The 16,980-nt window shown below is 29.7% G+C and overlaps 2 protein-coding genes across 2 annotated transcripts in view; both read right to left on the bottom strand.

Annotated features, from left to right (window-relative positions):
* Positions 1-2,660, bottom strand: part of LOC101498674 (plant cysteine oxidase 2-like) — a 3,824-nt gene extending 1,164 nt beyond the window's left edge. The window contains exons 1-4 of the mRNA XM_004489615.4: positions 2,088-2,660; positions 1,235-1,356; positions 822-981; positions 118-321 (exon numbers count right to left, since the gene is read on the bottom strand). Of these exons, the coding sequence (XP_004489672.1) occupies positions 118-321; positions 822-981; positions 1,235-1,356; positions 2,088-2,352 (751 nt within the window). The 5' untranslated portion in view covers positions 2,353-2,660. The remainder of the gene's footprint in view (positions 1-117; positions 322-821; positions 982-1,234; positions 1,357-2,087) is intronic.
* Positions 2,661-6,298: 3,638 nt separating this feature from the next.
* LOC101498997 (protein RRP6-like 2) lies at positions 6,299-14,967 on the bottom strand. The gene is made up of 15 exons (XM_004489616.4): positions 14,194-14,967; positions 12,859-13,014; positions 12,324-12,482; positions 12,160-12,243; positions 11,812-11,891; positions 11,674-11,724; positions 11,305-11,413; positions 10,376-10,458; positions 9,621-9,666; positions 8,785-8,872; positions 8,523-8,692; positions 7,814-7,879; positions 7,585-7,722; positions 7,393-7,494; positions 6,299-7,221 (listed from the first exon to the last, which is right to left on the bottom strand). The coding sequence occupies exons 1-15, from the start codon at positions 14,869-14,871 to the stop codon at positions 6,589-6,591; spliced, it is 2,643 nt and encodes an 880-aa protein (XP_004489673.1). The 5' UTR covers positions 14,872-14,967; the 3' UTR covers positions 6,299-6,588.
* Between the last annotated feature and the right edge of the window lie 2,013 nt (positions 14,968-16,980).

The following is a 16,980-nucleotide window of genomic DNA, read 5'->3' on the forward strand; positions in this document are numbered from 1 at the left end:
GTAGGGAAAAAGAAACCCTGGAAATAAGTTTTGCAAGTTGCAAGGCCATAAACTATTATATAAATGTGTCATGGTGACATTTCTTATATAATAGATGACTACAAAAGTGTTTCTTACTTGGAAAAGCAGTGTAAAGGTGATCTTTATAGTATGAGCAATCTCTTCCATCATCTTTGGAATATGGAGGTCCAATGACATCAAGCACAGCACATGGAGTTATGGCTGTGAATTCATGGATGTTTCCTCCAGTCTTTGGATACAACACTGAAGTGTCACATGGTGATGTGAATACCTTGTTAGCTTTTAATTTTGCCATTCTCACTGAAAAACAAAATAGCATATGTACAAGATTAAATTTCTATTAACAATGACCAATGACCACGAAAAATGTTATCAACACACTAACACATTTTTTATTATCGGGTGAAATTCATGTCAAATTCACTAAATATGAAGCGAGGCCTTACAAATAGGATGTGTAGTCTACATAATACATGTGAATTTTATGGATCTGAATTCTTTGTTATTAGGAAATCACACATTTAAAATATTCAAATCAAGATCAGATGGCTCACATTCTAATTTCGATAATCAAGTCTAAAATATAAAATCAAGACATGATTCGTCCAATCTTGATTTGATGGTGTGAATCAGTGGCTACATAATTCAAATTCAAATTTTACCCAATAATAAGCTAGGTGTTGTTTGTACCAAATACAAAAAAGCTAGGTGTTGCAAAGAATGTATTGCTAACATTCCTAATCACATGAATTAAGGTTAATTGAATTTGATGATATGAATAGAGATTAGAAAATACACACATTGAGATGGTTGTTGCAACAAATTGTGAGAGACCTCAGGATCAACCCAATCATATGACTTAATGTGCATTTGTCCCAATAGAAGCTTACTGAAAACAGTCATTCCTGGATGGTTATGAAGAGGAATAACTCCTTTTGAAGGTAGGAAAAAAATGCATAGCTGCATGTACAACAAAAATATGTACCCTTAAGTTAAATAATTATGTTCAAGCTAGAAATTGCATCTGTGTCAGTGTAAAATGCTTTGTACTGTTGATAGATCATAACTACTCATATATATGAATTTAGAAGTAGTTATAGTCAAAATCAAACATTTTTAATGATTTGATTATTATGATTGTCTGACAGTGTAAAAAATATTTATATCAATAATGTATATGAATTAAATTTAAATAAAAGATTAAAAGACTTACTGAGAAATTATCACACTTGTATATGGTTGTGTATGTTACCCTTGGATTCTCTTTGACAATGTATTCTGATTTGAAGAACTGCAAATCTTTACTTAGTCCAACATCTTCTGGCTTCATGTTATCTTGTTATTAAAAAAATTAGAATTCAGAACAACATTTTTTATATGACAAACAGAAATTAATAATTTGTTTTAAATAGGAACTAGAAATTTGAAATGAAACATTTTCTTTTAATTTTTAAATGGTAACTAGAGAAAAAAAGTACCAATAAGTCAAATAATCAACTTAATAATAAAAAATAAAATAAAAATGTATTTTCATTTTTTGTCAACAAAATAGTCCATCAATTTGAAAATGGTAACTAGAGAAAGAAGGTACCAATAAGTCAAATAATCAACTTAATAATAAAAAATAAAAAAATGTATTTTCATTTTTTGTCAACAAAATAGTCCATCAATTTGAAAAGGAAACAAATTGTGAATAAATAAAGAAATAAATAAAACACCTTGATGTAAAGAAAATGAACATAACCCTTGATGTAATGCAAAAGCTAAAATAGAAGCAATTCCCAAAAATATGAAAGGACAAACAAACACACAAATTTCATCTTAAGGAAAAAAATGACTTTCTAACTTTTAATTAAATTCATATAATAAAATTAATATCCACAACTTGCAAATGGAGATAATCTCCAATTTCAAAGACATGACAAAAAAAAATTGTAACACCTAATTACATATGATTGGATATATAAAAAAACTACCAACAAATCAAATTGTCCATTCTCTTATCCAATATTTAATCACTCAATTTCAAACTAATAAAAAAACAATTCCAAATAAATTAATCATACCAAGAATGTGACATAGTTTGTGAACATGTTGTGTTGAAGGAATAGTGTCAGGGCCTTTGAATGTTTCCTTGCATGAGACAAATAGCTTTTGAAGTGTCTTATTAGATACATGCTTCTTAACCTTGTTGCTATGATAAGGTTTTTTCTTTTTTACAATGACCCTTTTCACATAACCAACTTTTTCAACATGTCTAACTCTTTCTCCATTTTTTTCTACCAAACTACCCTCCATTTCTAAAGATACACCCCCAATATCTTCCTTCATATATAAACACCAAAATCTTCTATATCACCACTTAATAAGCCTTTTTCCCTTCCAAAACTCACTTTTTTGTTTCTTTCAACTGTTGTTGTATTTCTTTTCTTTCTTTTTTGTAGTTTTTTTTGTGTTTCAATAAATTGTATATATTTTGTAAAAATGGAATAGGTAAGATTTGACTAAAGGAGGAAGAAGAACTTTGATATTTTCATGTGACAGAGAAAAAGTAATACACAAGAAGAGAGAATGAGAATTTTGGAGATGTAATGGTAGATAAGATTGGAAGAAATTTGAGTTCTTATTATCGTATAAATTTTTTTATATATTTTTAAGAGATAAAAATATATCAAATGTTGAAAACCATGGGCCATTTGGCATGGGATGGTGCTTTTCATTTGACAAATGGCAACTGTATTAGAAGTCCTATATATTAATAAATAATAATCAAAGGGAACCCATAATTTACTTAAAAGAAAAATAAAAAGTGAATAAAGGTCAATAGAGTTAATTAATTTGGTGGAAATATCTTATAACCATTAGTGGAGAGTGTGTTTTGGAAAAATACAACAACATATAATGTATGTTTTAATAAAAGTGAGTTTTTATATATTTTTATATGAATTTAAAAAATAATAAATATTTTTCAATGTAAAAATTTTACTTTAAAAAATAATAATTTTATCAAATAATTTTTAGTAATAATTATCATATATACATTTATTATAGTAAAATAATTTTAAAATTATGCATATTATATACATTTGAGGGAAAGGTAAAATAAAAATTAATCTTTTATTAAAAATATCTATTTATGTTTAAAAGTATCTAATTAAAATTGCACATAATTTATTAAATCATTTTCTAAAAAAGATAATTTATTAAACCAATTATAACTTATTTTATATGTCAATTATTCGAACGATCGTAAAAACAATTTGTTTTTCATAGGTTTCATATTAAATGTAGTATATCTGTTAATAAAAATTATAATTATAATTATAATTTAATTCTTTCATTTGAACCTAACTTATTAGTATAATTATAGTAATTTTAGTAGTTCATTTTTTTTTTGTTATAAAATTATTGCTGATTTTATTCCTTGTAAAATAAATAAATTCATTTGACTAAAGTTGTATTTTATTTCTATGTTGGTTTTGAACTGTTTTGATTTGAGGATAACTATGAAATGAAATTAAAAGAAAAAAAGGAAAAAAAAAGAAAATGAAAACAGTATTAATTGGATTTGCCCCATAGATTATTTGGAAACTGGCGGTTATCAGCGACCCCTGTTTTGAGATGGCGTGGCAACCAAACGTTGAATGACCAAAATATCCATTTGGTTTAGTCTAAAGGGGACCAATAATTAAAGAAATAGATTAATTTACATTTTTAATTATTTTGGGTTAACTATATTTTCAGTTTCTATGAAATATATAGTATTTCTTTCTAGTTCTCATTTCTCATATTTATTTTTTAGACTTACAAATTATAAAACTACTTATGTACCCCTTAAGAAGACTTAAAATATACAAATTTTATAATTTATAAAGATAGAAAAAGTAAGGACACAAACTAAAAATAAAATATGAGATAATTAAAAAATTAGCATAATATCTTTTAAAAGAATTTTAATTATATCTTACACATATATTCAATCAAATTTTAATATATATACAAAGATGAATTTAGATTATTTTTATTATTTTACTTAAATTATTACATAAGTACAACTTAAATAATAGTTACAAGAATATTTAATATATTTGAGGTATGAATTTGAACTCAGGAAAAAAAAAATTTACATTGATATTTGCATGTGTTTGTTTCATCAAACACACTTTAGTAAATAAAAACTAAAAAAAATACATAATAAGTTTTTTAAAAATATAAATAAATATTAATTATAATTTTTTTATATAAAAAACGATATTCTTTCGTTCAAATTGATAAAAATTATATAGATCGACAATAATACAATTTAAATTTGTTAAAACTAAAAATGATAAATTTAAGAACAAACTCGCAACATATAAATTAATGGCATAATCGGTCTAATGCTTACAATTGTGACAAACCTACAAATAATGCATAATTGAAATGTCACGAATACACATATCTCTGAAGCTATAAGTCTATAACATTGAAGACATCAAAGTTATTAATTGAATTAGAATATGCATTTGATCCAAGTTAATATATCAATATTAATCAAACAAATACGACAACATTGCGAAAAATCCAACACCACTTCGAGACGAGAAATCAAACGCTGCATTAAACTGGGGAACAATGACTTTAAATTATCCCTCTATATTATTTGATATATTCTATCTAAATAAAATATAAAAAATATATATGTATTTATTTTAGTCTTAATTTTTAATTAAATATTAATTTTTCAGATACTATTTTTGTATATATTTTATTTTTTAACGAAATATGTTATAAATTTGTTTTTTTTTAAATAGTAGTTAATTATATACAAATAAGGATAGCATATGAAATTTAATGGAGGAATTTTAGTCCACTTTATTTTCTTTTCATTTCATTTTAGAGATAACAAGTATTGTTTGTGATTAATTTTCTATTTTATAGCTCACAATTATTTTGTATATACAAATAAGATTTTTGTTTACAAATATACAAATAAGATATTTAACTGCAAAGTCTTACATGAACAACGAAGTTGTCAATTGCTATATTAATTATTTGTCGTTTATGTGATTTCTTGTCCATTAAAATTCCATCAAGACACAGTTAGTCTTTATCCATGACCATTGACGTAGAACACATAATATCAAATAATATTTTTTTTGCAATTTTATTTGAAATATTACGAAAATGATGTTATAGGGTTATACATAGAAGGAGAAGAAGGTAATTTCGTTGGGATTTGTAATCTCTTTCACAAGTTACGGTAGATTACGGATAAACATGCCAAGTAAAAAGCACTTGGAGTTACATTAACAACACTTAATGCCAAATGCTTTCATCCACTTGATTTTTTTTTAGGAAAAAATGAAAGTCAAGGTATTATGGAGCTACGAAAACTAATTCTTCCAAGCAATTGAAATTTAGAAGGTGACATTTTTAATAGACATATTTTTATATGTATTAGGAATTGAGTCATCGACTAAATATTTAAAGAATTCAAATATAATGAGATCCACCTAAATACCGTCTTAGGACAAGTTTCAAATTGTTTTATTTAACATTGAACTCTAAGTAGGTTTTCTAGATTAATATGCAAAAACGTTATGGAAGAACAAATAAGATCTTTATCAACAAAGGCAATAGAGCATGATCAAACTTATATGCACAAAATACATTTTTTTAGATGTCTAAAAATTAATCACATAATTTAATAGTTTGTAACTAACTATTATTTCTAATAATTAAATATATTGTGCACGAGGCTTAGCTCGATTCGATCACTTCTCATTTGCATCAATTGAAAGTTAAGAATGTCTTCTTACAAAAACAATGGTCTATAATGTTTGTCCCGCAAGGATTTACAACTAACAATAAGGCCAATTAAGTTTACAAACTTATGAAATCATTTTACGAGTAGGCCATGCAAAACATAAAGGTATGAGAAGTTGAATGTAATGCTACTGCAATTAATGTAGGAACACTCGAGTTGTCACATTATAATAGGATTGCTAAATTCAGAATTGTGTTAATTCTTTTCTTTGTCACCGTGTCCTTCGTATAAATTTAAATCATGTACAACATGCAATATTACATGAGTCAAAACAAACTATAGTTCATTTGGTCAATCTTTTATTTCTGTTCAACTTTCTATGATTAAGACTCATCAAACCCAAGTAATTAGTTCTGCAAATACAACTAAAACTTATTCCAACATTATTGGGTCAATTTAGTATAAAATAGTTTTTGATTTAGATTCGTGGTTGCAAAAACTATAATTAAAAATGTTTAGTCTTAGTAATTGTTAAAATAAAATTCATTTAATAATATATTAACATAACAGATGATAATACAAGAGAACAACTCATGTCGATCAAAATTAGTTCCTAAAATTAAATATGAACTAAAATGAACCTTAAATTTAGACTTTTCTAACTGCTACATTACAAACAAATGGTTGGTCGACTTGTTAGCTCCTGTACTTTTTTCATCTTCGTCGTATAAGCAACTATAATTGAATGAAGATAATGATGCTAAGAGCAACATTCAACTTTCCCATTAAACTTGTACATAGCATCTCTTTCAATTGTTTCAACGGAAAGTTGCACTGCGATTCCCAGAAGTAGGAAATGCTAAACGCCTTCTACCTTGTTGAAACTGTTTGGTCAAATCACTTGGCTGTGCCTCTCCAATTGTTGACCGCTTCTTCTTGCCACCCGCATCCTCTTTCTCCACACGACCATTGCTATTCTGGGAGGATGGATCCTTCTTTTTTTCTCCAAACTTAACATGTTTCATTGCTTCTTCATAATCAAATGGCTGCAGCTGTAATAAGCCCCTTCGTTGTTCGGTTTTCTTTGGCAGTCTGGTTTTGTTGTTTTGATTGTTTGACTGAAAGCACTTTTGAAAGTTCGATGACAGTTCGGAAAGAGATGTTGGCTCATCCTCATCTGAAGAGGCACTAGAATTTTTCTCCCTGTTCTCATTGGGGTTTTCTCGATTGTTATTCTGTTCAATATCCTCCTCTGCACCTGTATCAGTCTCAAGCATTATAATCTCATCTAGAGTGGAGGTGGAAACTGGATCGGAAACCGGTTTTTGGATGTCTGATGCTACACTGGGAGTTTCTACTACAGGTTTTGAATCCTCACTGCTACCCGAAAATGAATGGAACGGAAGAGTGACTGAAGATCGAATCTGCTCTAGCTTGATCTCTTCCTTGCCCTAAGAAAATCCAGAAAAAGCAGTGAAGAAATAAGTTAGAGGACATCAATGGCGTCAGATCATACAAAGGGCTAAAAGCAAATGACAGCTTAATAGAGAAAAGAAGTTCCATGTTTACATGTAATATATAAAAAACATGGTTTGAAGTGTTTCTGAAGAAAAGACGCCAACCTTTTTATCAGGACCAAGCCTCCTCTTTGAAGCTGAGTTTCCCAGCAGTGCCCCAAAAGCACCACCAGGCTTTTTAAGAACCTGAACAGTTGCTTCATTTCCCTATTAGCCATATAGAAAATATTAGATTGATGCTCCTCACTACGAGGCTAAACATTGAAATTACATTGAAACATGTAAAAAATATGCAACCTTCAATGTAGAGAATACACCAACATTTGCATCCCTAGCCTGCTCTGTAATAGTGAGACTGTCTCTTGGGAGCTCAGATGTGAGAATATGGGGCTTCAATTTTATTTGTATATCGGTATCTTGATGTTGAAAATTTTCCTGTTTAGGGTCATAAGAAAAAATGTGACTTCAATATATTAAATGATGGTGCAAATTCAATTCAAAAATTTCCTTTAATTGCAATTCCAACCTTTGTGTTCTGTGTTAGGAGTACGGGATCTTCCTTCTGATCAGTAACAGGTGTTGTGTCTAACGCCTGCATAGCGATTGACATATAATTTAATCAACAAACTAAAATCAGAAATTAAAACCAAATAAGTTAAAACAACACACTAGCTGTTGTTTGAGCACTCAGCAATTAAGCATGAATTCCAACCAATCATAACAAATTTAAAATGATTATAGAACAAGTTAATTAGAATTTTTGAGCTTGTGTAATTATCTTTTAAAGATCTAACTTTTGGGAAGAGGTCATTCATAGCAGATCTGTGTATACAACTGACAAATGGAGCCCTTTACCATATCCTAGTTCATAGACAGTACACGAGACTAGTTGATAACATGTGAATGTCTACATGATAATCAATTTATAATCATACCAAGATTACTGATGCTGAATCAGTGTTGTCAATCACAGATCGCAAAAAATAGCGATTTGTTAAAATTTCGCTACGCTATAGTGCTATAGCACTATTATACCTGCTATGATGACACTTTAGTACTAAATAGCATATTGCAGAGCAATAGCGATTTCAAATTTTGCTACGCTATAACACTATAGCGGCACTATAATTGCTATTGACAACACTGTGTTGAATTATAAATACATGGAAGTGAAGGAATACACCAATTAACTCCCCAAACATTCCAGAATGACAATTGTTGAAAATACTACTTACAGTGGTGGCATGTCCTTCTTTCAACTGCTGTGCAACTTCTTCAAAATCAGCAGCATTCTGAATTGAATGCCTAATAATAGTAACAACAGTATCAAGATTGTGTTCAACATACGGATGCTTTGACTTCACCAGTCGCCGTAGCTTGCTTGTAGTGACAGGCATCTGCTTAGCTTTATAAACAAGTAGAACAAAGTAAGTTTACATGCACCATACAGATAAACTGAAACATTTAAATAAATCTTGATATACAAGTTTCAATTACCGATTTCAAGGACAGATTTATTTGGCAATATATATCCAGTACTCTCATCCTCTGCACGGGCTACAATGTCCCGCCATTCACAGAGTCCCTGCAAATCCAATTGAATTAGAGTATGTGAGCTATGATAGAAGTTGAAAATTGAAAATAAGGAAATCCGAAATCCCAATGCAGTATATAATACACCAGATTCTTTTAGTTTAAGAAGTTGGATTGGGCTTCTGTTATAAACCCTGACAATGTATCTGGTTCTTTGGGTGTTGGCAGATAGAACAAGCATATTTGGAAGGCCAGTCCAAACAATTTCATGATAGAAACCAGTATGCTCAATTTAGCAAGATAACTATTCTAAAAATGCCATGTGACAATCAGATGATAGCAAAGTAGTTGGAAGCTGCAGCACTATTATTAAAGTAACTGGAATGGAACAATGGCGATAATCACAGTAATGAAGGTGGTAAAAATAGAAGTAACAGCTGCAACAAGGAAAACATGTCTTTTATACAAAAAAGGAAGTTGCCAGAAGAGATTGATTTACAAAAATTTCATGAGGTCGAAGATTGAGAATCGGTGACAACAATATTGCGAAATAGAGATTCACAAGGAAAGAGTAGATTCCTAAATATCTAATTTGATCCTTAAACTAAAAACAGAATTCAAGACTATTATCACAGAGTTGACCAAAATACTTCAAATTTCCATGGGAATGTTTAGTGGGGAACCATTTTACACAAGCACCATAAAAATGGTGTTGGACAAGTAAAATTGTACAAGTCTTTGTTCCCTATGTAAGCAATTTAAGATCAGTGCTACAAATAAGATATTAAACAGCAACTTACTGAAACAATGGCAAGCTGTTGAGCATTAAGATCAGCCCCTTGCAACCTACACAAAAACAGTTATTGAGTTTTGCTTTACATTTCTTGGCACAAATTATACGCAGAGTGGAACTAAAAAACACACCGCCAAGGTTGTCAAACTTGAGAGTTTAAGTAAACTCGTATAACTTACGTAAAATCGACTTGTAGACTCAACTCGTAAGAGTTTATTTAATATTAAAAAACATGTATATATATATATGACATATATAGATGATATAATATCATTAAAATAATAATAATTCAACATTTCATCTCCAGAATAAATCAAAAATATTTTTAAATAGATAAATGTTTATGATAAACCAAAATAAAATGGTAAAAAAAACAACAAACTCATATCGAGGCATAATAGTTGTCCCTAAAAACAACACTAGAAACATAAATTTACTTTTTAAAACCAATGGATTTTGCAACACATACATAATTAAATCGGATATTGGCTAATATTTATTAAAATTTTATATTTCATAAAACAGTAGTAAAATCGAGAGTTTAGTAATTTTATAGAGCTTTTTAAAACTCGTAAGAGTTTATCAAAAATAAAGTTTACATGCGAGTTGACCCGTTTTCATGACTTAGAATTGTAAACTCGTAAGAGTTTAAGAGTTAACTAAAGAGTTTAACAACCTCACACACCGTCTTTACATAGAAGAGACAAAACAAAGTAATCAACAAATTAGTAGGAAAAAATGGCAATTGAAAAGGAAACAAACCCATATATATGAAGGTAGGAATTTTCTGTCAGAAGTTCTTTCTCATATAGCTGCATGCAGACATCATAACTGCGCTTGTAGACCTGTTGATGACAGGAAATTCCAGTCAATGAGAGCAAAAATAAAAGCTCATTAAGCCAGCCATTCAGTCACATCGTATTGTAAGAAACTAGAATGTACAGCCAAAAAAGGTCAGACAGGTCTAATCAACAACAGCATAACTTCAACACATGTAGTTCAGACAATTGAAACAAATAGTCTTTAAGCAAACAAAGGGCATCCTATATTTGTGGAAAGAATCAATAGATCACATGCTCATCTAGTTTAATCTCAACTTGGCATCAAAGTAACAAAAGATAGTGTTATCAATTGCGGATGATGGGCCATGGAAGAAGGCCAAAAATCAGCCATTTTAAGCACCCATAAAATGCTACGATGCCGCCATCCTTCACAATCTGGTTGTGACGGTTGTCAAAAATTCCGCCACTGCAATCCATCATGGCCTCTATTTGAAAACGCTGGACCAAAGCAACTAAAAACTACCACAGCATGTATGTTTGGATTAGCTTATTTAGGAGAGAAGATTTAGCAGCTTTCTGAGACACAAAATACTTTGTACAAACTTCCCCAAACATGCACTGTGCCAAAATGAATAGACACAAGAAAAGGTAGCAGAGCTGATAAACAATGTTGCTTCCTGCTTTGCTTAATTAGTATTTAGTAAATCTATCAATGTGCTGAACTTGCAGCAAACATAAATCACTAGACCTTAGTTACATAGAAAGAAAGAAACACAACAAATTTAAACGAGCCAGGAGACATTTATTTACTCTATAAAAAACATTTGAGGCGGATGCTCAACCAAATAAAGTCTGATGGCACACTTAATGTGATTTGGCATAATTTTATTGAGGGTGGTATATAGTTACCTCCACAAGAGGGGAATCGGAACTTTCAGGCATCTTTGGCAAGGCAGATAACTTAATCCTCATTGAATCATATATATACAGCAGATAGTGTGTATCTTCTCTGGCATATCTATCCACAAAACAATTTAATTGATCATTAGATTGTATCACTGCATCATTTAGTTTTCCCGTGACAAAATACCAGTAACTATCAAGCTAAAATATAAGACTATCTAAACTAGGACTGACAGATTCTATAGATTCCTAGATTAATGAGCAGTTCCACAAAGCCGAATTATTCATTGTTTGAATTTATCTAGTGTATATTTTTTTTCAAACCACGGCACATTAAGGGAAAATCAAAGTTATAAGCTGAAAAAACAAGTGTACCTTAACATCTCATCAGGAATAGGGCGTAATCTCCAGTCCCCATTCTGGTATCTGCAATTAATTTATTTGTAAGCCTTCAAGAATATAGATAAATGAAAAATTATATGCAGAGACTATCTAAAAATAAAAACAACATACTCTTTGTTTGCAGTAACCTCGCAAAAATGGTGCAGAAGATACTCCAAACTATTTCTCTCCAATTTTAACACCTTTGAAGCCTAAACAAAGCAATTAAAACAGGTAAGTTTTGCATGATAAGAAATCAAAGGAAGATGAACGTTAAAAGCATTGTTTCACCATTCTTCATGATGCAGAGCAAACCAGTACATTTGAATACATATAAAGCTAAACATTTAAATCATACATGAATAGGCAGCATCAACCAATAAAAGAAACTTATTTACACGAAGAATATGATTTTGTTTCCACGGTAATATGGGAAATAATGTCAATCAATATTGAATTGTCAGAGCTTTTTATACAAACCTGACCAGTGTCAAACAAATTACAAATATAAATGCCAAAGTCTCGTTGAAGCCACAGAACATCTTTATCCGCACCATGCATAACCTGTTTAATCATAAATACAGTCAACATAGTACAAGATATGTGTTTGCATTAAACAAAAAACCAATATTTGTACCACTAACCTTCCTCTTGGAAGGGTCCTTGAAGACTTCCCTTAGATGAGGCCCAATATGAATGCGAAGTTTCAAAGTGTCGATAACAAAATCTTCGGTCCTTGTTGAGATTTGCATCAGGCAAGTCAATCCTTGGAAAGATCGATACTGATTATGTTCCAAATCAACCTAAATATTTCAAGTGAAGAGCAAAGGAAAAAAATCAGAAGAATGTAACAAAAGATGGAGAAGGGAAGTGCTGCAGGGACGGTAGAATATCAGTTCCACAATCAATAACAACAGACAGCGTGCAAGGAAACGATAAATTTGAAGAGCCTCCAGATTGCAAAAAGTAAAATAAACATCAAATACTAAAATGTATCCTCCAAAACATGACGTTTCTGAAAGTTTTGGTCATGAACTGTTCAATAAGCAACAACAAAATTGAAATATTCTTAGAATTTTCTCTCAGATGAAATAATCTAGTTGCATAATTTGTCATGAAGGTAATTTGTCATGAACGAAATTCCTGAGTAAATCATCACAGATAGTTTTAATATTTTACCGCAAATTCATTAACAGAACGCAGCTTAGCAGCCAACTCCTTCAAATCTTTGACTTCTACTACAAGCTTGAAAGGGGTGCTTTCTATTGAGGGAGGCTTTTGTGGCACAACATCCTCAGGATCTTTATCAACAAAATCCAAAACAGAAAGCTTTTCCTGGAATAATAAACTAGTATTTGATTAATACAATTACAAACAAATCGAAAAGATGACATAAAAAATAGAATCCAACTTAAAGCAAAATAAAAGATAACCAAAATGATTTTTTAATAAGCATACACGGGGGAGGTAGATTTCTAAGTTAAAATAAGACCAGACAACCAAGAGTTGTTTTTACCAAGATTTGAATGACAAACAAATCATTGCCACTTGCAAAAGGATTTAGTCTCATACACCAAAAGTTTTTCAATCAGAGTCATCAAATCTACAAAACCCTAGATCATGCAAATATCACAAGAATGAAAGTGCATCATCATTAAGAGGAAAATGTTATTCCAACCAAGTTACTTTCAACTCTGCAATCCCAGCTATATAAATACAACTTGCATGATAAATCTGGACTGGAGTATGCTAAGATTCTAAATGCTACTAGCCTACTAGCATTATCTACTCATAATTGAAAGACCTTGTTAATATTAGAATTGGGAGGATGAGAAGATGAACTTGATGTTAACTAATATCATTCTTCGAAAGTTCAGCACTTACGTCAATCATTTATAAAACATTGTGATTCACAAACAATTCCAATCAATGTTGTCAATAACAGAAGGCCAAAAATCTACCATAAAATGGGAATTTGGGTAATCAGCTTAATTAAGTGTCAATTAAATAAGCTCTTATCATATAAGGGTTTACACTTACAATCGAAGAGAAAACAAACGTTAACTTGAAATAATCTTCATATGATCTGTTTCTACAAGCTATATTGGAAGCTTACGAGTTAAATTAAGCTCAAACCTTGCCATTGCCATCATAAACTATTTTCATAAGTTCTTTCAAATACTTGTAAATACATTAATGTAGCTATGTAGCTATTATGTTCAATGTTAAGTTAGTATTGTTAGCAATTGATAGAATTATATTGTGTGGGAATTGAACCCTAACCACCTTATCACTCTGCTACTCAACTCAGCCACCAAGCCAAACATTATATCCCCATTAATGTAGCTATTATGTAGTTATATTATACTAGTATATCATATAAGCTAGGTCAATAAACTCCTCTAAACACTCCAAAGTCTAAATATTCAAATATATCATATAAAAAAAATAGTAATCTAATAATATCAAGTTATTATGTTATCTATATACAAAAAAAACAGCGAAAGAACTAACCAATGGATGAATAAACCTCTCTCCATCGTCACTTCTCTGCAACCAAACATGCTCAAAGGGCACATTAGAATTATTAACCAATATACTATACTCATCCTGCGGCCTCCTAATCGTCGGTATATGAAACGGAACCTTCGCCTTCGGCCCAACCGTTTTCTTATCCTTCATCGCCACCTTAACACCACCAACCACCGGAATCTCCAAATCCTCCGCCACAACCTTCCCTCTCCCACCTTTCTTCTTCTTCCCACAAACCAACTCAAAACCATCTTCCACCATCATATCATCATTAATCACACGTCCACTCTTCTCTTCCTCTTCCCTAACCCTACGAAACTCATCCACCGATAAATCAAACCGTTCCAAAACTTCGTCGTTTACATTCACAAGCCAATCATACGAATCATCTAAATCAGCCGGAAAAGCCGCGTTCGCCGCCGCTCCGATTGCTTCCAACATCGTTTGCGATTCCCTTGCGATCTCGTTTATCGGAACGTTGAATTCTTCGAAGTTGCGGTAGAAGAAGAAGTCTCTTTCGGAAGGAATGCAACGTGAAGAAGCGGCGAGTTTCGCCACTGAAGACGAGAGTGGACCTGCTGTTAGGGTTTGTAAAGCTTGTTGTGCCTTTGCGGCGGCGGTAGCGGTGGTGTGCGGCGGTTGATCGTGATCGACGTTCATGGCGTCGAAATCGAATCAATCTATTCTTATTTGGTTTTGTGTTTAGGGATTTTTAGGATTAGGGTTTTAGGAATTTGGTAGTAATGAATGTTAAATGTTATTTTTTTTTTTTATATATATATACGAGAAAAATAAGTGAGTTGAGTATGATACTATAGTTTAGGAGGAGTTAGTTATGTTGTGATGTTTATTTATTGTTTATGTTATGTTGTTGTATAATGTTTATTGTCATGTGTCATGAATAAAATTTTAACCTCATAGTAAATTCATGAATGTATGTCCAAAAATTTTAATTCTCATGAATGTATGTCCAAAAAAAATTTAAATTCATGAATGTTAATTTTTTATTAAGTCTGGTCAAAATATTAATTCTTTAATATTATTATATTTTTTCTTTTTTAATCAATTAGTATCATTTTCTTGACTTATAGTAATAAGGTTTTTAAGTTAATAATATATTTTTAACAAAAGAAAAAATTAATGGCCTAATTCTCTTAATTCTTTAATAAAAAATTCCGTCAAAAAATTATTTTTGAATATTAATTTTTTTTCTTTTGATCCAATTAGTATTGGCGTTTGTTTTATATAATAAAATGTAAATTTAATAAATATATTTGATAAAAGAAAAATTAATATATTCAGATGTTCGGATGACATGTATTTGTTTTGAAAAAAAATTACATGAATTTTCTTTTTTAAATATCACTTTCAATTTAATTAAAAAAATTGAGTTGGAATTTGGCAATTCCTATTACCTTAAAATAATTTTTTAGGAAGAACTTTGTTGCTATTTTTCCCAACAAAAAGGGCTTTTTTCTTTTAACTTGAATGTTGTGATGCCAATTTTTTTCTAAATAAAAGAATAATAATATATTAATATTAAATAATTCTTAAATGTTTAAAAGAGGCTATATGTTTTCAATACTATTTTAAAAACAAATTTAATTGATTTTAAAAAAATGTTTATTGCACTTCATTCATAATAATGCCTTTTATAAAAGTTGGTATAGCAATAAATAAGTGTAAATTAAAAATGTGGTCATTCAAATAAGAACATGAGGTAACTCATTTGTTAGTCTCCTTATCAACTCAACTTGAGAGTTATGAAAATAAGAATTTAGTAAACATCTACAATCAATTAATATATATTTCATCTTATAAGAATTTACTTCATTGCATTTATACTTTCCTTTTTTTCTAATTCGCAACATTCATCTGATTTCAAATATAAGAGAAATTGAATCAATCAAAATAGAAGTCTCTAGTTTATATTTTAAAATAGAGTATCAAAAGTGTATGTAAGCTTTTGGAATTTTAGTAATTTAGCAAATTGCTCTATATTATCTCACACATTACAAAATAAAATAATATTTTACTATTTCTCAACTTTTAAATTTCAATTATCTCAACGATTATAATTTTAGATTTCAAATTGATCTTTTTAGGAAAGGTTTATGATAAATAGCGTGAGTGTCAATCACCTCACCACTTCCGCAAATAAATTATAAAAAAAAAGGAAAAATAAAATTAAAATTATGGACAAATGTAGAAGCAATAATTGTATAAACAATAATTTTGGAAATTTTTTAATCCATACCTTAAATTTATTACTCATATCATCAAATTTTAATAAAACTCCAATTTTATCTTTTAAAAAAAAAATCATGTTTTTTTCTACATATTTATGTTTCAAAAAACTTTCTTCAAAGTTTAAAAAAATATTCCAACACAAATGAGATATTTTGCTTTTATAGTTCTTTTTATTTAAATTTTTTCATTATACTCTACATTGAAATTTATATATCAAATGTCCAATTTTTTTTCTATAATCGTTTTTTTTTATAACAAATGAATAATTGTTAATTTAACAATTAAAAAAAAATCTACTAAATTGCATACAAATTAACAATGTTAACAACTCCCTCCTATCTTGATGATAAATTAACAATTTGATTATATTTTATTAACAACTCTATACTATTTAAAGGAAAAATAAAATTAAAATAATGGACACATGTAGAAGCAATAATTGTATAAACAATAATTTTGGAAATTTTTTAATCCATACCTTAAATTTATTACTCATATCAAAAAAATTTAATAAAACTC

This window comes from Cicer arietinum, chromosome 2, assembly GCF_000331145.2.
Source record: "Cicer arietinum cultivar CDC Frontier isolate Library 1 chromosome 2, Cicar.CDCFrontier_v2.0, whole genome shotgun sequence".
Taxonomy (NCBI): Eukaryota; Viridiplantae; Streptophyta; class Magnoliopsida; order Fabales; family Fabaceae; genus Cicer; species Cicer arietinum.

What these genes read in the sequence shown, in the direction of transcription:
- LOC101498997 (XM_004489616.4), bottom strand. Translation starts at nt 14,871, where the DNA reads ATGAACGTCGATCACGATCAACCGCCGCACACCACCGCTACCGCCGCC. An exon ending in AACAGCTTGCCATTGTTTCA is followed by an intron (nt 8,873 to 9,620) that starts GTAAGTTGCTGT and finishes TTGGATTTGCAG; the next exon opens with GGACTCTGTGAATGGCGGGA. An exon ending in TAAATCTGTCCTTGAAATCG is followed by an intron (nt 8,693 to 8,784) that starts GTAATTGAAACT and finishes TTGTTTATAAAG; the next exon opens with CTAAGCAGATGCCTGTCACT.